A 24,986-nucleotide genomic window follows, 5' to 3' on the forward strand; every position below is an offset into this window, starting at 1 on the left:
TAACTTGTGTTGGTGGGTGGGGCCACATTCAGACCTGATGTCTGCCCCCAGCCCACCACTGGGGCCACAGTCAGACTGGTGTGTACCTTTTCTTCCCCTCTCCCAGGGGCAGGACTCACTGCGGAATGGTGTGGCCCCTGTTTGGGCTACTTTCACACTGCCAGGCTTGTGGTGCTGCTTCGATGGGATCTGGCATATTAGCCAGGGTGGATCCACAAGGTGCACAGGGGCGGGAGGGGCAGGCTCAGCTAGCTTTGCCTTCTGTGGTCTGCTGTGGGAGGGGCCCTGTGGCACCGGGAGGGAGGCCGACCCGTCAGAGGGATGGATCCACAGAAGCACAGCGTTGGGTGTTTGCGTGGTGCAAGCAAGTTCCGTGACGGGAACTGGTTTCCTTTGGGATTTTGGCTGGGGGATGGGCGAGGGAGATGGCGCTGGCCAGTGCCTTTGTTCCCTGCCGAGTTGAGCTCTGTCCTCCAGGGCTCAACAACTCTGCCTCCCATTGTCCTCAAGCCCTCTCGCTCTCTGAGCAGAGCTGTTGACTTATAACATTCCAGATGTTAAGTCCTGCTGGCTGTCAGAACACACTCCATCCGGTCCCTCCGCTTTTGCAAGTCAGACTCAGGGGCTCTGCCTTGCTGGGTGGGCTGCCCCTCCACCGCCCCAGCTCCCTCCTCCCAGTCCATGTAGCACGCACCACCTCGCTGCCCTTCCTACCCTCTTCCGTGGGCCTCTTGTCTACACTTGGCTCTGGAGAGTCCATTCTGCTAGTCTTCTGGTGGTTTTCTGGATTATTTAGGCAGATGTGGGTGGAGTCTAAGTGATCAGCAGGACGAGATGAGCCCAGCATCCTCCTACGCCGCCATCTTCTGATTCAAGAATAAGGATTTTTGAGGAACACCAAGGGTTTGCTGAGGCTGGAGCTTGTATGTTTTTGGAGAGGTGGTCTGTGGTATTTTACACTGTTGGCTAAATCTCTCCATATCTTTCATGTAGGTTTTGACAGCATCTCTTTTTCCCTTGGATTTTATTCTATCTTTTCAGTTTTCTCCTTTTTTTTTTTTTAATGTAATTTATTTTTTAAATTCACATCCAAGTTAGCATATCATGCAACAATGATTTCAGGGGTAGATTCCTTAATGACCGTTACCCATTTAGCCCATCTTCCCTCCCACAACTCCTCCAGTAACCCTCTGTTTGTTCTCCATATTTAAGAGTCTCTTATATTTTGTCCCCCTCCCTGTTTTTATATTCTTTTTGCTTCCCTTCCCTTATGTCCTCCTGATCTCTTTCCTGAGTTCTTCTTCCTCTTTCCATTCCTTCAATGTCCGCCTTTCCTAAAGCTCTTGCCTACATTCTCTGTAGGTAAATTGGACAATCTCCTGTGGTTTCAGCCACATTGCTGACTGCTGTCTCAGCAGAGATAAGAACCATATTTTCAACAATCTGCTAGACATTTTCACCTGCACATCCTATAGGCACCTCTAGATCAGTATGTCCTCAAGTGAACTCCACATTCTTCCTTCCACTCTCCATCTTGCTTCTCCCTCCTACCTCTGTGAACTAACTTAACATCTGAGCTGGTCAGCATTAATTTCTCCCTCTTCCTCTCACTCTGTCCAGCCCCCTCCCCATAACTCTTTCTCTGAGCAGCTTTCAGATCCATTCTCTCTCCCCTTTCCCACTTCTTGTGCCCTTTTGAGCCTTTACATTCTCTTTGCCAATGCAACAGCCTCCAAACTGGTGTAACTTTCACTGTCTTCCATCCATCCATGTTTAAAGCACTGATTTGATCAGGTCAGCCCAGAAGGATACTTCCTAAAAGTCAGTTCTTTTAAACATGACAAATAAAACAACTCATTCTGGCCTCACCCTACTGTTCTGGCTTCACCACTGACCTTAATTTTTTTCACCAGCACATTAACCAGAGCACAGTTCTTTCACCCTCAATGAGCTCCTGGTCCAGAATCGGGAAAGTAAAAATGTGACCCTAATGGACCCTAATATTATTTTTCAATACTGCCATCATCTCCCAAAAATGTGTTTAAGGCTATGGAGACAACCACAATATCACAAGATAAAAAAAATAAATGAGGACAAGGGACTAAAAAGGAAATAAAAGTAAGAATCAAGTATACAAAAGATATATCATAAGACACTTTGTATTTGCCAGAGGTTGGCCAGAGATTTGGCTCTAAGTCTTTATTACATGTTATAATTCAGACATAAACACAGCACTTTAGGCACAAAATAAGGGGGTCGTCTAAGGCAGAAATGGCTTCAGGGAGGAATAGAATCTTTGAGCTGAATTTTAAGTGAGAAATCAGAAATTAGCAGGTAAAGCATAGAGGGAAGGGTAAAGGGATATCCAAAAGCAGAGCACATTGGCAGGATTAGAAATGACTACCTTAGACTCTGTTTTAGAAGCTGTTCTAGACAGAAAGTAAGCAGTTGCTCAGTATTTGTCAAACGAATAACTTGAATAAATACTATGCTCTTGGACAATTTATATTACATCTTTGGGTAAAGCATTTCACTTACAGTACGAGGGAACTGTACCAGGGCTCCCTTAGGCCCAAACCCAGGTCTATAGTTTGATTTGACCTCCCCTTTCTCCTGCACCATCCTGTCCCTGAGCAGCACCCACAATGATCCACAGCTCCCTCATTCTCTTCCTAGCTTTCAAATTTAACAGTTGCCGCTAGTATCTTTGAAACTATTTTTTAAGTCTATGAATTTAACACTCTTCAGAGAACTTCTTAGAAAAACCATCAATATTCACTAAGTTGTCATCAATGAAATGAGAAAAGGCAGTGAAAGAAGCTTATAAAGGAGTGATAGATTTACACAGGCTACAGCAGAATTCACTTTAATGTATGTAACAGCGTAATGATGTACTGGCAGCTCTTAAGACTTGGTTCCTGAAACTCCTGTCTGGGGCTTTTACCCTATGCTATTTGATCCTTCAGTACACATCGTCATCAGACCAGTATCTTTTCCGCAAAAACCTATGGTTATCTAATAGCACTTCCATTTGAGAAAAAGCTGTCATTGGTGGGGAGAGCTGGAGGGCTCCTAATCTCCGTGCCAGGAAGTCTGAGGGCCTCAGGAAATGATCAGATTAGAGCTCTTCAGCTGCATTGCCGGTGCTAACTGCCAGCCGGGTGATGTGCTCAATTCAGCCGGGTGATGTGCTCAATTCAATTTACAGCAATTAAGGTGACAGCAACAAATGCTCAAAAGTCGTATTTTAAAGCAGATCCATGGAAAGAAATAGGCATTGCCTGTGCTTTTTCATCCTGCAATGTTAAAATGATGAGAAGGGAAATAGTCCCAACTGTGGGGAAGAAGAGCGTGCGCACCAACACACAGGAAATGGTGGCCGTAAAAAGCATGGTCTAGGACTAAGAAGCCTAGTGAGGTCAGAGGATCACAGCTTGGCAGCCTACAGAGACACATCCCTGTTGCACTTCCTTCCCTGATCTGCAGATGTCTGCTACTCCTGTTAGCAACTGAGGGACCCATGGGAACTGAGATCTCAGGGTAGCTTTTTGGGTCCCCTTGTGATTAAAATCCTGAGTCTTTGTTTTTAGCCCTGAGTCTTCTAGCCCAGGTCACAATGGAAAAATAGGAAAATGTGCTTAATAGCGAGAAACTACATGGCCCTGGGCCTTTGAAAATGATTTGAAGATGCTGATAACATCTTAACTCCCTTCTTATTATGTTACAGAGCATGAAAAAGAAATTAGTTTGCTAAATCCGAGGAGAAATATACCAATAAGTATATTTAAATATAAAAACCAAAATTATCCTATTTTTTACAGCTCTAAAACCCCTACAATGATTCAATATTTCATTGCTTCTAAAAACTGAAGGCACTAATATATTTTGTATAAAGCTACAAACTCTTGATTGGATGTATATGGCAACTTGTTTTTCTGAAATTCTAGCTAAATATTACAGAGAAATTGCTATGTGTTGCCTCATGAAACAAATGATGTATTTTGCTGATTTGAATCATTTTGATTTTATTCAAAATAAGTTTCAAAAAAGATTCATGTTATTACAATAATATCTAGGAACTAACTCTGAATGTATTCCTAAGGCCAACAGGAACCTTTATACCCATTGTATTTTGCTTTGGGAAGCGTCTATATGGCTACTCTCCCCTTGGATCCATATCCAGCATACTTGTGATAAACATCAGTTTCTAGTCCAATGCTTTGTTCCCCGTGATAAGGAACACAGGCAAAGGAGTTGTTCAAATATCCACAGTCTGAAATTTCTCTGGCACTCATTTACTTGGCAGTTAGTATTGATTCCAGCCTGTTACGGAACCAGGCTGGAACGCTGGCGGAAAAACTAAGTGGCACTCCGAGATCTTGGGGGATCGGAGATTTATTTAACACTGGCAGGCTCAGAGGAGACCATTTCTCCAAAGATCTGAGCCCCAAATGCAAGCAAGAAGGGTAATTTATACTTGTCAGCCTCCATATTTGTGGAAGGGTTTTCGTGCACTTGGCAAACAGGGCTAGAAGAACCCGGAAGAGGGGTTTCTAAGCCAGAGACCAGAGCTTGTTTTAGTCCCATCAGCCATCTTATGGTGTAAAACTTTATTCATTTTCTCAACAATTCCACAAATACTTATTGACTGCCCAGTATGAGCAAGACTGGGAGCGAGGCTCTGTGGGTGATCAAAACATAAATCTAGTGAGAAGGCTAAAAATTTTCCCATGATAACCTACAGAAGGTATTGGCCAAACATATCTACTGTAGTCATGCCTAAATGGAGAGAAAAAGGTTGTAAGATTTCATTTTCCTTTGCTTGGTCACTAATGTCTTCACTTCCAATCTTAGTTTAAGTTAAAAACCTGCATTTGCAACTTGAGAAGTTCACTGCTGTTGATCTTTCTAGTCAGCCATGAATGGCCTCGGTGGAAGCTCAACTTATAAAATACTTAAATATGAATGTTTGAATTCCAGAAACCTAACTCCATGAACAAATCCACTGGGAACAAAATGCCTTTTAGCAGAAGGAAGCTAGAAGACATGTGGTTAAGCTATGGAGAGCATATGGAGAGTAGAGGTCAAGGGGATGGGGTGGGGAGAGTGCCTGCATTCTGTGCTCCTGTCCTACATGTCTACTCTAGAGACATTTCTGACAACAGAATTTATAAATCCTTTGGCTGTACAAACCTTAGTATAACATGTTTTACATCTATGGTGATGCTTTTGTTAATAATTTCTCTACTGTGGTTTCCTCTGGGGCAGGACCCAAATTTTATTCTTTATAGATTCTGCAAGTACCTGGCTCATGTTAGACAGAATTATTGTTTGACTATCACTATGTCGTCCACACTCTCATAATTCTCACTGTAGTGTTGGTCCTTTTTCTTAGAACAAACTCCTTCCTGGGTGCCTGGGTGACTCAGTCAGTTGAACATCCGACTCTTGATTTCTGCCCAGATCATGATCCCAGGATCTTGGCATCAAGCCTCATGTTGGGCTCCATGCTGAGTGTGGAGCCTGCTTAAGATTCTCTCTCTCTCTTTCTCTCCCCCTACCCTGCCTCTCCCCCAACTTGCGTGTGCTCCCTCTCTCTCTCTCAAATTAAAAAAAAATTTTTTAAGAGCAATCTTCTTCTTCTCTAGTCCCTGCTCCTCCTCTATACCTATCCCACTCCTAGCTCCTACCCTTTCTGCAACTAGAAAACTTGTACACACCCTTGAAGTCTGAGCTGAGATATAGCTGTCTCTGGAATCCTTTTCCCACCATGCATGGCCTCCAGAATCAATCACTGGTCCTCTCTGTGAGCTTTCAGGTCATTCTCTAATACCTCTGCAACAGTATTTAGCACACTGTGTTGATTGTCTGTGTCTGCTAATACCAAGAGAAGCCCCATAAGTGCAGAGGCCATGTCTGGTTCACTACTGAATGCCCAGCACATAACGGTCATTCCATAATATTTCTTGAATAAATGAGTGAATGAACATATCTGTTAGAATGCATCCTTTCCGGGGCGCCTGGGTGGCTCAGTCGGTTAAGCGTCCGACTTCAGCCCGGGTCACGATCTCGCGGTCCGTGAGTTCGAGCCCCGCATCGGGCTCTGGGCTGATGGCTCAGAGCCTGGATCCTGCTTCCGATTCTGTGTCTCCCTCTCTCTCTGCCCCTCCCCCGTTCATGCTCTGTCTCTCTCTGTCTCAAAAATAAACAAACAAAAAAAAAAGAATGCATCCTTTCCATTAACTAGATGAAATGTCTTACTAATTTAGCATATGTTGTAGAAAATTAGTGAGATTTCCATTACCTGTTCTTACACCTACTACTCTTCCCTCTATCCTACCTGAAAACAGGTCCCAAGAAAATTCACTGCTTTATCTAGCCAGTCCCTAGACATTCACACACATGGTCACATTCTAAACACAGGCAATTAACTCTAAATTATACCCAAATAAAAATAAAAATGCATAAACATCATATGTAGGCCAAAGCTTGGGGCATCATAATAAATCAAAATATAGGGAGGAATTTCTAGTGGGTGAAGCACTTCCCTTCTAAGAGGTGGGGATACATTCATAAGAACTTATGTACCTAGCAGACAAGGAGGATTTCTCATCAGAGAGGCTGCAAACGGTTGTGAAACTTGGCGGAGTACTGCTTACATAGACTAAGTCATGAATAGCACCCTCTAGAGGGGTGCCACAAAGCAGTTGTGATAAAGCTCTAGCCTTGGTGAGTGACTATGGGAAAAATCCACGCTGTTTTTTGCAGCGCAGGAAGTAACTGATTTTATCCTCTTCTGGGGAGAATGGGCGGTAGAAAGAAAGGTAACTATTGGCCATTCCTTTCCATCGTCTTTCTAACAACTCTCCTCGTTTAAGAGGACTGGGGAAAGCCAAGCTGCTAGAGTGCAGGTGCCACACACAGAGGAGACACTAATTACATTTGAGTTGGTTGATGGATGTACCACAAAATATACATTTAGAGCAAAATGCAGAGGATGATGTAATGGTAGCCAAAGTTCTCAACTTACTCTGACATACTAGTCCTTCTTTTCCTCTTCTCTCACACTTAATTTTAAAATGTTCAGAAAGTATAGTGCAATTAAATTTCTAGTAAGTAGACTATGTAACTTAATCATGAATTGGAAGAATTTGTGATATTAAAAGGAAATATTGTATGAAAACTGATTTTCAAGAACCAATTAATAATGATTCCCTTAATATTGTAATCTACTTTGACATTTTATTTGACCTTGGCACATAACCGGTATCTGATAAATAAAAAGGTGAGGAAGGATATTTCATCATTCCTCCTTTGAAAAGATGATGAGTTTGTGTCTCTTGACAGTGTTGAATAGAGAAAATAAAATAATTGAAATTTTTGCATCCATATAATTATAATTTTTCTGAATCTTGATAATTATGGTCACTGAGGTATCTTCTTATATATTTTTTATTTGATACCTGTTTTTTTTTCTGCTTTTCCTTATCATCCATCCCCTATTTTGGAAACATTTTATAGATATTTTTTAATTTAATTTTTTTCAATTTACATCCAAATTAATTAGCATATAGTGCAACAATGGTTTCAGGAGTAGGTTCCTTAATGCCCCTTACCCATTTAGCCCATCCCCCCCCCACAACCCCTCCAGTAACCCTCAGTTTGTTCTCCATATTTATGAGTCTCTTCTGTTTTGTCCCCCTCCCTGTTTTTATATTATTTTTGTTTCCCTTCCCTATGTTCATCTGTCTTGTCTCTTAAAGTCCTCATATGAGTGAAGTCATATGATTTTTGTCTTTCTCTGACTAATTTCACTTAGCATAATGCCCTCCAGTTCCATCCACATAGTTGCAAATGGCAAGATTTCATTCTTTTTGATTGCCGAGTAATACTCCATTGTATATATATACCACATCTTCTTTATCCATTCATCCATCGATGGACATTTGGGCTCTTTCCTTACTTTGGCTATTGTTGATAGTGCTGCTAGAAACATTGGGTTGCATGTGTCCCTTTGAAACAGCACACCTGTATCCCTTGGATAAATACCTAGTAGTGCAATTGCTGGGTTGTGGTTTAGTTCTATTTTTAGTTTTTTTGAGGAACCTCCATACTGTTTTACAGAGTGGCTGCACTAGCTTGCATTCCCAACATTTTATAGATTTTTAAATCCAACTTTTAATACCAGCTTTGAGAACTTACAGCTTCTTGCCACAACATAAAAAAAAAAGGAAGATACTTTGTGAAAAATAACTGTGCTATGTAAGATATTGTTAGTCTAAAAAATTTCAATACAAAATTACAAAAATTGTTGAAATTTTGTCTCTTATATGTTTTGAATTGACCTTTTTCAGGCATATCTTTACCACAAACTTTTGTCAGCTGAAAACATCTTATGCAAGTTGGTACTCTTTAGCAGTATAAAAAATGTGTTTTTCTTGAAATTTTGGGAAGATAGAAATAGAAACAGTGTAGTTTTCTAGTCTTTTGAAACATCCCTATAAGAATAGAGAAACTAGGACAGAAAAACGTAAAACTCACAGACAATATCTATAACAAAACCAGGTGACAAGGTTTCCCACGAAACCTTGAAACAAGTGAATGAGGACAAACTAATGACCGTTACAAGAGCCACATAGTATTAGCCTCTAGGTTAGAGGACGTAAGGGGACATTGATAAACCTAAGAAGAGGAGAAGACTCCAATCTCCAAAGCCTCCAATTCACTGAGAAGCAGAATGGGCCAATACAAGAACAGCTGAAATTGTGAGGGCTTTTTGCCATCCAAATCTCTGAGAATCACAAGGATCCCCCTACAATAAGGTCTGAAGGACTTGACTAATACAGTCAAGGCTCTATAAATCCTGGAGGTACTATCTGAAGCCCCCTTGGGTAAATTAGGAGAAACTGCTGGGAAGAGACTCTAATACCCAGAGCAGATGAGTAGAGGTAAAGTTTCAGATAGAGGAGAAGAGATCTCAGAAAGTATGAGGTCATAATTTTGAATGCTTCATGAAAATAATCAGAAAGTCAAGAGACATGAAACTAAAAGATATCCTGACCCATCGTTCTGTCAAAAAGGTTAAGAAAACCAACTTTGCTTAAAAATAAATAGCAACAGACAGGTGTCTCCATTAATTGCAATACAAAATGATTATAAGAGCACAGAAAATTAGCATGTCAGGAGGGTGTGCCCACAAAACAGATGAAAGCATTACATAATCTGCAGAATATTGAAATTAATATTACTTAATACTAAAATTAAGAACATCATAAAGGAGAGAGAAAATATGTCAAAAGTAAAAAAAACAAAAACGAAAAAACAAAAAAAGACCTCATAGTGCATGTAACTGCACACCCCAAAGAAGAAAACCAAAGCAATGAAAGCAATGGAAGAAAACAGATATGGGTACAAAGCATTCTAATTCAGGAAAACATTCCTGAAAGCAAAATGAAAAAGACTTAAGTTAAAAGAAAGATTCCTTGAAAAAAAAAAAAAATGAAAAGAAAGATTCTTTGTCCATATCCATGCAAAAAGAGCAAGTCGTGTATTTGGAATAGAAAGCCAGATGGAGAGAGAGGAGGGGGCAGAAGGAGGGGTGAAGAATGAGGAGCTACATGTAAAAAGAGAATAAGAGACGCATGTAACCAGTCAAACTGTGTGGACCTTATTTGGATGCTGATTCAAACAAACAATTTTTAACATGTCCAAGACAATTGGATATTTGAAACACTGCGGTTTTGAAAATATTAAGGAATTGTAATTTATAGGTATGATAATGGCATTGTAGTTATGAGTTTTAAAAGATCCTTTTTTTTTAGAGAAAACTCCTTATTTATAATGAAATTATGTGATGTCTGATACTTCAAAATTAAAAAAAGAATGGAAAATAATTGATTGGATAAATAAAACAGCATTGGCCATGAATTAATAATTATTGAAGCTGTGTAGCAATTACACAGGATGATTCATGGTATGTTGCCTAGTTGGTATATGTTTAACACAATTCTCAATACAAAGTTTAAAAAGAATTTTTTTTGTCCTCAAATAGGATGGACAGTTCAAGCCAAGGCAAGATAAATGTTTTTCATTTTCTTAAACCCAAAATTTCTAGAGTATCAGCTTATGGAAATATTTCCCCTGGTATTATGCTAGCCTGTTGGGGCTGTTTAGATGTATCTTCCTTAACATTAACTTAATTAAACTGTTTTCACATCTACTCCACTGAATGCATATGTCTGAGAAGCATTTCATGGTTATTAGTATTATTTTTTTTTTTTTAGGATTGTGGAAAAGGGATATTATAGTGAACGAGATGCTGCAGATGCTGTTAAACAAATACTGGAGGCAGTTGCTGTAAGTATGAAGTGACAGCAGTAGTGTAACTTTTGGTAAACTTTTCTTCTTACAGAATCATCAGTTAACTAGTGTACATCTGTGACCAGCCGTAACATCCACAACAAAACAGTATGCAATACTTTGTAGAATATATGTTGATAAATGTATATTTTCTATTGATTACTCCCTGAGAGATGCAATCCTCCTGTATAATACCATAAGTTTGTTAAAATAATTTCCATTATTATGAAATCCAATCAGACTTTGGTGCTGGTGCCTATACTTGTTCTCTTCTCTTTCTTTCCATTTCTTGAGTTTGTTTCCTTATTGTTTTTGTTATTTGGCAGGGAAGTGGAGGAAGGTTGAATGTGACAAATATAGATCTTGGAGCATAGAGATTATTGATTTTTCTTTCAAGACAAGTAATAAGTCTATTAAAGTTAAAAATACTGACAATTGTATTTTTTAAGGAAAAATATAAGTTAATGTTTCTAACTAGAATAAAGTTTTGAAAGTTGATGATAGAAACATGCATACACATTTACAGAAATATGTAATTTTGAGAAGCTTGTTTGGATTGAATTAATAAGGAAACATTTGCCTAGATGAAACAGACTCCACTGATGAAATTTTTCCCATATGTTTAATGGTGTCTGATATGTGCTGGAACACTTTGGTGATTATTCATTTATTGAATATAAAGTCAGAACAAATTACTCTCTGAACAAACAGGATGAAGCCCAAGCGGAGATATTTATCAGCATTAAAGAGACAAATCTATAAAATATACTCAGAATTAAGATATATTCTATTGTGTGGAGTCAATTATCTAACTAAAATCATCATTCAGTATCTTGAGAAATCAACCACAGTGACAAGATCACATGTCCTGTGAATTTTACCCCAACCAAAACAGAAAGGAGGGAAGGAGGGAAGGGAGCCAAGGAGGGAGAGAAGAAGGAAAGCAAGTAGGAAGGACTCTGATACCTAACTAGCTTGTCTATCATTGATGAAAAGGAAAAACAGTCTTCAGAGTCTCCACAGGACTCCTAGAGATAGCAGATCTATGGTCTGACCAAATCCATGATTGAGTTATCAACACCAAGTTCAATTGGATATATAGCCCAGTCTTTCCAAATTATTCCTTCCTATACAAGTGTTTTGGTCTTTTTGCTATGGTAGGGTATGAAAAGTTTGAAGGTGGAGAGGATGCCCTGGAATTTTACTCTAAATATACAGTGCAGTTCCTGATTATATGAATATTTTATTTCAAATTCATCCTCTTACCATACCCAAAATAACCCCTCCACTCCAGAGTTTTCATCACAAGCAGTGTAGTTACCATCCCTGGTTTCTTAAGCTTGCCAGCTTGGGAATGATTTTTAACTCTTCCATTACCTTCTCTCCTCATAGCCACCTTTCCAACTTCAGTGGGGTCTTCCTTCTACTGCCCCTGAACCTAATCCTGTTCCCTACCATGCGATGACTGCTCCTGAGTGCTTTATTAAACAAACAAGCAAACAAACAACCACTTCTAGTTACTTCCAGTTCCTGTCATTAAATATATAAGTCTAAAATTCTCTTTTTCAGTCCCTGTTTTCGTCTTGTCACTTCTGAGTTCAATAATGGCAGTCATTTGTAATTTGAATTTTTAAATTTTTTATTTTTTTTTTAATTTAATTAATTTTTAAATTTCCATTTATTTTTGAGAGAGAGAGTGCGAGTGAGCAGGGGAGGGGCAGAGAGGGAGATGCAGAATCCGAAGCAGACTCCAGGCTCTGAGCTGTCAGCACAGAGCCTGACATGGTGTTTGAACTCATGAACCACAAGATCATGACCTGAGCTGAAGTCAGATGCTCAACCTACTGAGCCACTCGGGCGTCCTTATGCCTTTCTTAAATACCCATTTAAAAACTTCGTTTCTCATTACTATATACGATAGGTTATCTATTTAAATAAACATGCTGGCAGTGGCTCACTGTCAATTTATCCAAATCACGCAGGCAGCTGGTATAGCAGTTAAGAGGACTTAGGGAGTCAGAGCTTGGTTCAATTTCTAGATATGTGAGCTTGGGCCCTATCACTAAATGAGCCTCAGTTTCCTCATGTAAAATAGGCATAATATTTAACCTAACAGAGTAGTAGAAAAGACTAAATAAGCTGATAGCAATGTTCAAAAGAGAGGGAAAAGGGCAAGCAACTTCAGACTCAGTATATTCGTATAAAGATGTATTAGATGTTGAAACTCTATACGTACATCCCTACTCCCCAGCTAAGTACTAAAATCAAAAACAATTGACAATAGTCAGTGCTCAATAAATATTTACCAACTAAATAACTGAAAATGCATCAAAATAGAAATAGTCACTATTCTGTGTTTTGTCTTTCTAGATGCTGATACATTTAGTGAAACATGCTTACTTTCATTTTTCTGCTCATTTCATATGAAAGAAAGCTTTCTTTATAACTTGCTTTCATTCATGAGATTCTTTTCTGCTCCCTTACTATCATTTAATTCTTTTCCCGTCATTCAAAACACACCTTCTTCAATATGTTCTTTCTGGCTGCTTCCATCCATTTAGGTCAGCGCTTGATTCTTTTGGTTTATCACAGTGGGCATGCTTCAATTTAGTGATACTCAGGTAGCTGACTGAGAGAACTCTGTCCTTATTCAGCGAATGAGAAATGAATGCTTTCATCATCAGACTTTTTCCACCTATTGGAGTTACACCAATTAAGGAATAAAAGGGCCCCCAACAGGGAGGGATGCCCCAGATAGGGGTACCTCACATAGAAAAGAGGGCCTAGACTTCAACTCTATTCCAGATCTTGCAAGATGGATTGATTAGTCTACTACTAATTGTCAATTTAAAGCAAACAAACAAAAAACTTGTTATTCTATCTACTCAGAAAGCTCCAGTTTGAGAAGTTACCGAGCAAAGGGGGGGGAGGGGGGACAAAAAGAGAAAGAGGCACGCTGAGAAATAGACTCTTAACTCCAGAGAACAAACTGATGGTTACCGGAGGGGACGTTTGTGGGGAGATGGGTTAAATAGGTGTTGGGGATTAAGGAATGCACTTGTTGTGATGAGCCCCAGATGATGTATGGAACTATTGAACCACTATACTGTATACCTGAAACTAGTATGACACTGTATGTTAACTAACTGGAGTTTAAATAAAAACTTACATAATAAAAAAAAAGTACTAAATAAATAAATAAGACCAAAAAAAAAAAAAAAAGTAGATTGCCACATTCAAGTCACTCTTTGAAAGAAGTTTTACAAAACTTTTCTCTGATTGCTACAACTAAAGATTAACTTAGAGAAAAAAATAATAATTTTCCTAAATGTTTCCACAGGTAGAATAAGCAAGCAATTTAAAACTTGTGGGAAGTGGCTGACATTTATGAAATAGTTTATTGTCAACTACATAGCTATAGATAGCTATAAAAATAGGACAGTTGGGAACTCAAAGTAATCAGTGATACATCTCACATTTCCTCTGGATCACACACTTAGAAGACTATATCTAGGCTGGCTTTTGAAAGCACAGAAGCAGAAAGCTTGAAGATTGAAAAGTTCTTGGGAAATATGTTGTGTGGATAATTATACCTCTTAGGTAACAAATCTCACAATCCTTCCCTTCCTCCCCACTTCATCCCAATTCTTGCCCCAAATATTTCACAGTATTTGTCTGACTGTAATCTTGCTCCTTCTGCTTTTTAGCTTTAAATAGAATTTATGAAAGTTTTTAAAGTGAATGTGAAAGATGTTTCCCTCTTTGAGTTTGAATTCATCCAGTTAGTCTTTGAGGGCAGACAGATCATTAAGCCTTCTTGAGTATTCTATCTTCCCGAAATGAATTCCAGGTAGTCCCAAATTAGATGGTCTAGGTCAATCTGGACAGTTTGGAAGGGTCATCACTTCCTCATATGTCAGAAAGCACAATGCCAAGTCTTAAAGCCCTCCTTTTCCATTTACTTACAAAGATAATCAGGGAATAGTCCAACACCTCTGATGTCTCTTACTGTTGCCACCATCTCCAGTCCTTTTCTTGTTCTCCCTGATATCCTACTGTTCTTCTATTTCCAAAAAGAATTACTGTCTCCTTTTTGCCCCACTCCTGATGCCACTTTCCATCTTTTTTCTAGCCACAACTCTCTTAGGTATGTCTTAGTTTCAAAGCCATGACTTGAGCACCTGGAGAAACTTGTACATATAGAGTATATATTGAATTTAATAAAATAGAAGGAAATGGTTGAGGAACTTAAACATGTCTGCTGCCCTAGTACATAGAGTTGGGGTTAGAATTATTTTGAAGATTGTGATAATAGGGGTAAAGAGTTACAAACAAAAGCATCTAACCTTTTAAAGTTGTGGAAACCAAAATGGTATCTGAACATTGAAGTAAAACAGGAAGTGGACGTGAAAAAGATGAAATATTCCAGGCTTCTTGTGGTAAAAATTTTTAAAACCTATAACCTCCCCTAAAAAAGGACAGATTTTTAGGGGTTGATTGTGCACACATCCCTGCCTGGAAGGATTATCAACGCAAAGAGGATTTCAAAAAATGACATCTAGTTAATTGTTCTTCTCAGGATTGAGATGAGTGTGTTCACTATTGCAAAAGCTGGTTGAAGTGTCATGGACATGATGTGACTGAGTAGATGTGGTCTGATTCTTGTTTGATGACCTCAGATTGTAGTCATTACAGATTTATTCATAGCTATTCTGTCAGGTTTCTGCTGATTAGGGCACAAGATTGACAGATTCATTGACTTTGGAGCAGGAGAACTGGCTAATCTTAAGTAAGGGTGGGAAATATTGTCTAGTTAATGATGGTGGTATCCAAAAACACAAAAAGGAAATAATGTAACAAAGAAGAATACTCACAGTGTCCTTATGAGGTCAGCAAAGGCATGGATTGTGTCTGTCTCTATACATGACCTATTAAGATTAATGTGAATAAAAAGAGAGAGAGAAATAGGGGAATTCAGGCTATAAGGGAATATAGTTTTAAGAAAGGTAACAAGTTTTAATTATGTTTAGAAATGCTTATTCCAAGCAGGTTTGTATAGACCATGAGACGAAGGATATTACCATATCATCACAATACTTTTTGATTTTAAACAACCTTACTCTAATTGGTAATTTGGCCTATTTTCCATTCCTGTGACACTGGAGTGCGCATATATGTATTCTGTTCCTCTGATACTGAATGCTCTGAAAAGCTAAAATTCAGAAAAAGCTGAGCAAAGAATTCTACCACCCACAACGGGGTCTCTAGGAGGACAAGGTCTTCTTTACACCGATATAATTTATGTGCGACAGCCTCTACCTATGGGCTACCAGGGTAGGACTCTCGGCTGGAAAGATTCCTTTGACAGTGATCTCCTTTTAAGAAAGAATGATTGTGTGGGAAATATCAAAGTGTTGTGGTTTGAAGGTGAACAGTGATCTTTTCTTTGTAAGCGTGCTTCTCTCCAAGGATGGTAGAGTGACTAAGGTTAGATTCTACTTAACTATTTACATGTTCTTCCATTGTTTGTTTATTGGAAGATGGGGACAGGACCATGAAATTTATTTCCTTCCTCTCTGGTAATAGTTCTCTGCCAAAAACTGAAGAATTCCCTGTCTTGAGAGAATGAAGTCCTATTTTGTGTTGCATGTGTATCTACAACTTCTAAAGTCTTTGACCCATAAAAATGAATTTTTATTTTGGGAATGGCCAATTCAGATGTAGTGTTAAAAACATGAACAATTCTCTCAAATAGTCAGGTAGAATATTTTTTCATTTCTAGAAGGAGAGCATTCAAGCAATGTTATAATATTCTGTTAATGTCACTCTTTGAACATGGAATTTTTATTTTCTTATCATTAAATAATTCAGGAACAAATTTTGCAAACGTTTTACAAAATATTTTTATCTGCTTAATAAATGAGAAATATGTGATTCAATGAAGATGTCAAATTAACATACAGGCATAGGCCTAGATCACGGCCTATGCACGTTATACCAGTCATGGAAACAGAAAGGTTAACTTGGTTTTCTTATTTTAATCACTGTCTTCCATCCCATCTCAAGGGTTTAGCTCCTGAATGAGGAATGCTCACAAATGTCCAGTTTACTCACTTTGACTGAGATGTAGAATTTCTCAGTGAGGACAGTGGGAACACTAGTTTCATTTGGGCAAGGCAGCTGTTTGTAAGTGGTTGGCATCCCTGGCTGTCTTAACCTATTCTGATTGCTGTCACAGAATACCGTAGGCTGGCTTAAACAATGAACATTTATTTCTCACAGTTCTGGAGGCTGGGAGCTCCAGACCAGATGCCAGCGTGGTCGGATTTTTGGTGAGGGCCGTGTTCCTGATTTACAGACTGATGCCTTCTTTCCACATCCTCACATGGTGAAGTGAGTGAGCTCTGGTTCCTTCATTTTCTTATACAGGCGCTAATCCCTTCATGGGACTCCACCCTCAAGACCTGAGATCTAATTAACCTCCCACGGCTTCACCTCCAAATACCATCACACTAAGGACTAGGACTTCAACATTTGAATTCTTGGGGACACAAACATTCATCCACAGTATTAGCTTCAATACACTGAATGCCAGGTAGAGACCCAGATGTTGTGACCACAGACAAGAAAAAGAGTTTCACACAATTTCCAATGCATCTAAGTGGAACCTTCTCCTTATTCTGTTTGTTCTCTCTCTCTCTGTCTCTCTCTGTCTCTCTGTCTCTTTCAACCTCTCTCCCTTCCTCCTTTCTTCTCTTCTTACCTCTCTTTACCTTACAAATTCCAGAGAAACAGTACCATCCGAAGATTCAAATGTAAACAACATTTGCAATGCTAGACACCCTAACAATTCCTATTAACTTTTTGGCCTACTTTAAAGAAAATTTTCAGTACCATTATGGATTTCAAAATGTTTTTTTGACCTCGGGCAAGAATATATTCCTCATTCCAATGTCCCACTTTATCATTCTACCTTTTGTAAATGTAACTTAAGGCCCCTCTGTGCTATATCCTGTTTATTTTTAGCTCATAAAAGAAGCATTGGATAAATCTCCTGTATTTAACATGCTGTATATTTAATATTAATCTTCCACAATTCCCAAACCTTGGGATTTCTCCACATTATTTTGCTTAAAGTTTACAGGGCCTGATTTGCCAATTTTTTTTTTTCAAGGAAATACCGTCCTATTTATTTTCAATCTGTAAAATTTACCTGGAATGTGAGGGCTCTGCCTACTATGTTATAAACAGTTGGTGGATTAAATAAAAAACTACTTACCTATGTAGTACACCCTTAAAAATAGTCAAAACTCAGATTTTACTAATAGGACATCCAAGTCGTTTAAAAAATATATAGGGGTGCCAGGGTGGCTCAGTCAGTTGAGCGTCCAACTTGGGCTTAGGTCATAATCTCATGGCTCGTGAGTTCAAACCCAGTCGGGCTCTGTGCTGACAGCGCAGAGCCTGGAACCTGCTTTGGATTATGTGTCTTCCTCTGTCTCTGCCCCTCCCCTTCTTGCTGTCTCTCTCAAAAATAAACAAACATTAAAAATTTTTTTAAGGGGCGCCTGGTGGCTCAGTCGGTTAGGCGGCCGACTTCGGCTCAGGTCATGATCTCGCGGTCCGTTGAGTTCGAGCCCCACGTCGGGCTCTGTGCTGACAGCTCAGAGCCCGGAGCCTGTTTCAGATTCTGTGTCTCCCTCTCTCTCTCTGACCCTCCCCCGTTCATGCTCTGTCTCTCTCTGTCTCAAAAATAAATAAACGTTAAAAAAATTTTTTTTTAATTTTTTTTAAATAAAAGGTATATGTAAGTTGCATAATTGTATTGGCAATGTCCACCAGGAAAATGAATAGTTTACACACATAACTTGGGATGCAGACAAGGATTGGTCACATTTAACTGTCTTTTGTTTTCTTTATGGGGCAGTTTATACTGAACTGAAAGTATAACAAGACTTTCAGTTCTAAATTTGACCTACATATTGGAGATTATTGCCTTGTCCTTTCTGTGGTCATCGGTTTTCCTCAAAAAAATTTCCTCAAAAAATTTACTTTTTGTTATTTAAAAGACTGCTTGAATCTTTGGGATCCTTCATGATTTAGAAGAGAAAAACAGGGGCATGGGGTGGCTCAGTCATTTAAGTGTCTGACTCCTGATTTTGGCTCAGGTCATGATCTCACAACTCATGAGATCAAGCCTCGTATCAGGCTCTGTGCTGAGAGTGAAGAGCCTGCTTGGGACTCTCCCCGCACCCCCCCCCCCACCCCCGACTTGCTTGTGTGTGTGCGCTCACGCACACTCTCAAAATAAATTTTTAAAAAAGAGAGAGAAAAACATACATCATATCATAGCATTTCCCCACTTAACCCTCCACTGTCTCCCCATCACACTCACCCTTCTATGTGTGACCCTTAAAGTCCTGCCTGGAAAGTCTCCTCGCGGACCTTATGATTCTCTCTCCATGTGCCTTCATTCATGGCACTTAAGTGACCTTTTATTCCTCCAATATGAGAAATTCTAGTCCTTGGAACTTTGAATTCTTGTTTGAAACTAGAATATAAATTCCCTGAGGGTTTGGACCCCATTGTACTATGTCCAATGTCTGGAATATTTCCGGATACATATTGGGTATTCTTTAAATATTTGTTGGATGATTTGACTGGCCAAAGATTCTTCATTACTTTATTCATTAATTCATTGATACATTCACTCACCACCTAAACAAACTACAAGTATTTATTGAGCATATACTTAGTCCCTACTGCTGTGGAGTCATGAAGAGACATGTGGCATGTATGTGCCAGGAGTTTATGTTCTTTAGTTCATCACTTGCTAAATACAGAATACTCAGTATGTTAATTTTCTATTACTGACTAACTGCCACAAATTTAACAGCTTAAAACAACTCATTATCTCACAGGTCTGTAGGTGTGAAGTCCAGTGGGCTCTACTGGGTTCTCTGCCTAGAGTCTCACAGGGTGGAAACCAAAGTGTTGGTCAGATGGGCTCGTATCTGTAGGCTCTAGGAAGAATCTGCTTCCTTGCTCAATTCAGGTTGTTGGCTAAATTCACTCTCATGTGGTTGTATGACTGATGTCCCTGTTTCCTTATTTCTTATCAGCCAGGGACTCTCAAAAGCTGCCTGCATTTCTTGGCACATGCCTCCCTCCATCTTCAAAGCCAACTAGAGAGCTTCAACTCCCTGTTTTTCTTTTCTGTTCCCAGCCAGAGAAATTCTCTGCTTTTCAAGGGCACATGAGATTTGATTAGGCCTACCTGAATAATCTCCCTTTTGTCATTTAATTTAATATAATCATGGAAATGCTACCTCATCATAGGCATAGATTCCACCCACATTCACAGTGGAGGGCACTTAATATGGGGGCTAAGTCCATAGAGTGGTCATTCTTAGCATTCTGCCTATTCCACCCAGACCAACCTACTCTTAATAATCAGTGTGTGATGCATGAGGTTTTTAACATAATGCATTTAACCTAATCAACTCCAAACATGGTTTCTGTAGGAAAGTAAATTAGGAGCCCAAAGGCTGACCCAGACACAAGGATAAATTCGAATGTCATTGGTTTTCAGGCCTTTCGGAGACTCATTCACTGGCAAGTGTTTTGGTTTGTTTGTTTTCTAATGTGTAGCACTTATTCTGTGTTCTCATGCTCTTCCTTTTATTCTTTTCTCCTGTTGTTTTCTCCAGTTTTTTATGTTAGGAAATCAATTCTGCTACTTCAAAGCATTAACCACAACAAGTATTTTCAAAGGTCTTCAAAACTATTTGCTGTATCTTAGAAAACAAGCTCAAACACAGATCAGCGATCAAAAAGAAAGAATGACGGCTGAGGCTGAGGCTGAGACTATGTGGCATCTTGGGACACCAAAATATAAATATACAATATACTCTGATACATTTCTTTTTTCGTGGTACTCTCTTTTATTTCGCTTCCCTTAATAATATGTCTTAGAAATCTTTCCATTTATATATTAGTTTGCTATTGCTGCATCACAAATTAAGACAAACTTAAGCATAACACAACACCCATATATCACCTCATAGTTCTGGTAGGACAGAAGTTGGGTGTGACATGACTAGATTCTCTCCATTCCAAAATCAAGGTGTCAGCAGAGCTGTGTTTCTTTCTGGAGGCTCTGTGGAAGAATTTGCTTCCAGGCTCATTCGGTTTGTTGCTCATTCAGAATTCCTTGTGGTTGCCTTGACACTTACCTTCTTTGTCTTCAAGCCTGCAGTGGTGATCACATTCTTCTCATGCTTTGAAATCTTAGACTTACTTTTCTGCCTTCCTCTTCTGCTTTTAAAGGCTCATGCAGTTATGTTGGGCCCATCTGGATAATGCAGAATAATCTCTATATTTTAAGGCCAAAGTGATGAGTAACCCTAACTACATTTGCAAAGTTCTTTTTGCCATGTTATGTAGCAAGTTCATAGTCCTGTGGGATTAGAGCATAGGGTCTTCTTAGGGGTCATAATTCTGTCTACTACATTTTAGTGCATATGGATCTTTTTCACTCTTTTCATTGCTACAGGGTAATTTATTTCATACTGTGGTTTCTATAATGTATTTATCCAGGTTCTAGATAGTTACTTAACATTTTTCCAGTTTAAAAAATTATAAATAGTATTATCATGAATATCCTTGCAAGCATATTGACACACAAGTAAAAATATTTCTTTAAGATACATTCTAAGAAGTGGCTTCTATGAGACAAAAAAATATATTAATTTGGGGCACCTGGGTGGCTCGGTTGGTTGAGCGTCTGACTTCAGCTCAAGTCATGATCTCACCGTTGTGAGTTCAAGCCCCACATCCGGCTCTGTGCTGACAGCTCAGAGCCTGGAGCCTGCTTCAGATTCTGTGTCTCCCTCTCTCTGACCCCCCACCACTTGAGCTCTGTCTCTCTCTCTCACCCTCTCTCAAAAATTAATTAACATTAAAAAAAATTATTTTATACATTTTATAGTTGCTGCTAAATTGCAAGGCTTTACCAATCTGCAATCCTGCCAGTGGTATGAGTCTGCCTCTTTACCAACATATGCATCTAACCAATCCTGGATAACATCAGTCTTTTTTTTTTGGAGGGGGGGAGTAATATATGTGGTAAAAATAATTCATTATTTTGATGTACTTTTTCTAATTATAATACTAAAATGTCATGAATATTTCCTGGGTTTACAGGACATTTTCAATCCTCTGTGAGTGGGTCATCATATTCTTTACCTTTTCCCCCTCTCCTCTCACAACCACCAGTTTGCTTTCTGTATTTATGATTCTGTTTGTTTGTTTTATTATATATATATATATAATATATATATATATTATATACATATATATACACACACACATATATATATGTGTGTATATATACACACACAATATATATAATGTATACACACACACACACACACACACACACACACACACACACATATATATTACATCTTCCTTATCCATCCATCTATGGATGGACACTTAGGTTGCTTCTATATCTTGGTGTGAGTTTAGTAAGCTTATGTGTGCATTTATATTTTTAGTTCTTCTGGTGGATTACTTTTCTAACTTTAAACAATATCCTTCAACTTCTATTTTATGTTTCATTAAACTTAAGCAGTATATATCATCTTTCCACTGAGAAAAAATAAGGAAAGTAACATACATACGATTCCTTTTATTTATCTCCACCTTCAGATTCTCTCTTGTCATGTCTCTGTTTTACATTGGTAAGGGTTATATCATTTATATTTACATATCTTATGTATTTGTTTGGGTTCAACATTTAAATGGTCTTGATGCTCATCACTAGCCCTTTATCACATTTTTTTCTCTTTAACTTATTACGTGGCTGAATTGTATTCATTCAAGTAGTTGAGTTTTTGTCTCTCTTTGTGTCTTTTTGATTTTTCTGTTTGCAGAAGGACAGAAGGACGTAGCAGCAATATATCCCCTGAATTCTTTCATGACTTTTATGTCCACTTTATACTTGGAGGACATATTGTAATATTTGCAGGACACCTGGCTCTCACCTCAGCAATCTATATGCATTCCTCTGTGGTCTCCATGCACTGAAAGCTGCCTTGCAAAAATCTGACACCACCTTGATATTTCCCTTCGTAGAGATGGTCTGCTTTCTTCTGCCTACAGGTCTAAGAATCCTTTCTTCATCCTTGAAAGTCAATAACTTAAGCAGTTGTGTGTCAGTTTCCCCAGCTCTTTTCCTATGAGGAAAACAGCACTAGCATTTCCCCCCATCTTACAGTTGTGCACCAAACCACAGCTCAGAACAGCTGTACAAACAGTGGAACCAAAGTTGTTACAACTCCCAGCCTAGTCTAGGCCTGACCACATTGCCTGGCATTTGTACAAGTCTTCTTTATTGGCCTTTGGGATTCTGGGTCTTTTAAGTTTCAATTTGCACAAAAAGTCTAATTTAAGCAATCTTGTGGGCTTTTGATAATTTCCTATACTTATCTCTTTAAGTCAAAGCAGATGGAACATTTGAGCTATTTTGGTTTCTGTAACTCTCTGGCCCATTTCTTATGGAACTTCTGAACCCTTATCTAAGGTTCTTCCTCCCCCTTCATTCACCTATAAGAAATTCTGAAGCTAAATACATGTCTTTGTTTTCATTTTTTCTTTTTCTGAGAGACAGAAGTTCAGAATTTCAGCAAATCTACTTCCTTCCCTGTGCTCTGTGCATTTTCTACCACTGCTGTATAGTGGTAGCTACCCTGTATTCTGCTTTGTTGTACATGGGCCCTGTCTCCTGAAAGAGGCAGATTATCTCTAAGCTAGGAATAATGATTTATTCTCCTGTATCTGTCATCCTTTTCCTCTGCTTTCTCCCCTCCTTACAAGCACACAAACAACACCTTATACCCCAGTGTACTCATAGCAAATAACAAACACAATACATATTCACTGACTTGAATCCAATTGTTTACAAAAAAAACTTGTTTAGGATCCCAGCATTTTGAGTGCTAGGAACATTTTAGAACTAGCCATGATTTCTAAAAGACAGTGGGACTTCAAATACATTTAATAATTCAATAAACTTAAGTCACATTACTTTCAAAAATCACACCACTTTAAAAAATGATCGTGTTAATCCAGTTTTGCAGGAGAGCACTTTTCGTGGAATATTATGTATTTTAAAATCTAAATGTACATCGCATATTTCCCTATGTTTTGGAACAGGTATCTAATTTCATAGAGCTTGGCATGCTGATAGATACAGGGAGAAATAATGTTGAAAAACACAATTTCTCACACATACACTTTGCATTCTAGTCTTGGCTTCTACTCCTCACACTTTAACCTGGAAGCACTTACATTTTTTCATGAATAATATATTGAACGTGTCATAGGTTCTGACAATCTGTGTAATCTATCCTTTGAAATACTCCTTTGAATGTTTGAATTCATCCAAAACTACAATATCCAACTTTTAAATTATCTTCCTGCTTTTGCCTGTGAAATTATTGCTATAGAGACTTAGCCACGCTCAGGGTTTAATGGCTCTGGATCCTACAGAATTCCAGAATGCCACCTTATTTTAAGTTGAATATCATTGAGAAAGAGCCCTATTACACACTGATTCACAATGTTCATACTTTCTGTTTATGCATATAGTAGGCCATTTGGTAGAGGCTAAATGATTATGCTATCTTTTGCTAGAAAGCAGAAAGAAGAATCTTGAGAGGAAGATTCTTCCTCTCAAGTCACATGTGTGACTACCTTAATAGTAGTAACACCAGCCATCATTACCATGTGTTACTGACTGTGGACCAAGCTTTAGGGTGTCTGGGTGGCTTAGCTGGTGAAGCGTTCAACTTTGGCTCAGGTCATGATCTCACAGTCTGTGAGTTCAAGCCCCACGTTAGGCTCTGTGTTGACAGCTCAGAGCCTGGAGTCTGCTTTGGATTCTTTGTCTCCCTCTCTCTCTGCCCCTCCCCGCCCTCATGCTCTGTCTCTGTCTCTCTCTCTCTGTCAAAAATCAATAAGCATTTTTTAAAAAAAGTACTTACTGTAGACCAGCTTTAGCTAAAAACTTCATGTACATCAGTTTACTTAATCTTCATACCTATAAGACTGTCTAATTATATTAACTTAATCTTCATACCTATAAGGCTGTCTAATTATTATTAATTTCACAGATAAAGAAACTGAGACTCAGAAAGATTAGGTAACTTTCCCAAGGTCATATAACTGGCTCATGGCAGAGTCAGGACTGGAACACAAAATCAAAGATGACTTCAGAGTTTATGCTCTTAGGTCCTCTGCTGTCTGCCTTCCCCTACCGTACCATGCTATAAATTATGTTGGACCCAAAGCCAGAGACACTGATGACCAGAGACCTAAGCACGCAAGAAGTCAAGGGCTAGCAGTGAAACGAGGCAAGCAAGGTACATCCACTTTAAAGATCACATAGCAGGAAAAAACTCACATTTTTAAAAAAAGACACAGGTGCTTTGCAGCAGGTGTACCTCTTAGGTTTGCTTCTGCTTTTTTACTCTTGGATTCAGTTCTTGAAAGCTACTTGTTTGACATAATGAGAATCACTTTACATGCTATAATTAAAAAATTAAATCTGTCTCAAATAA

General features: G+C 38.7%; 1 protein-coding gene across 1 annotated transcript in view; it reads left to right on the forward strand.

Moving 5' to 3' along the window:
• CAMK4 (calcium/calmodulin dependent protein kinase IV) overlaps positions 1 to 24,986 on the forward strand; it is a 213,346-nt gene that overhangs the window by 143,094 nt on the left and 45,266 nt on the right. Inside the window, exon 6 of the mRNA XM_007094096.3 lies at positions 10,284 to 10,356. Coding sequence (XP_007094158.2) covers positions 10,284 to 10,356 — 73 coding nt within the window. The remainder of the gene's footprint in view (positions 1 to 10,283; positions 10,357 to 24,986) is intronic.

This window comes from Panthera tigris, chromosome A1 (assembly GCF_018350195.1).
Source record: "Panthera tigris isolate Pti1 chromosome A1, P.tigris_Pti1_mat1.1, whole genome shotgun sequence".
Lineage (NCBI taxonomy): Eukaryota > Metazoa > Chordata > Mammalia > Carnivora > Felidae > Panthera > Panthera tigris.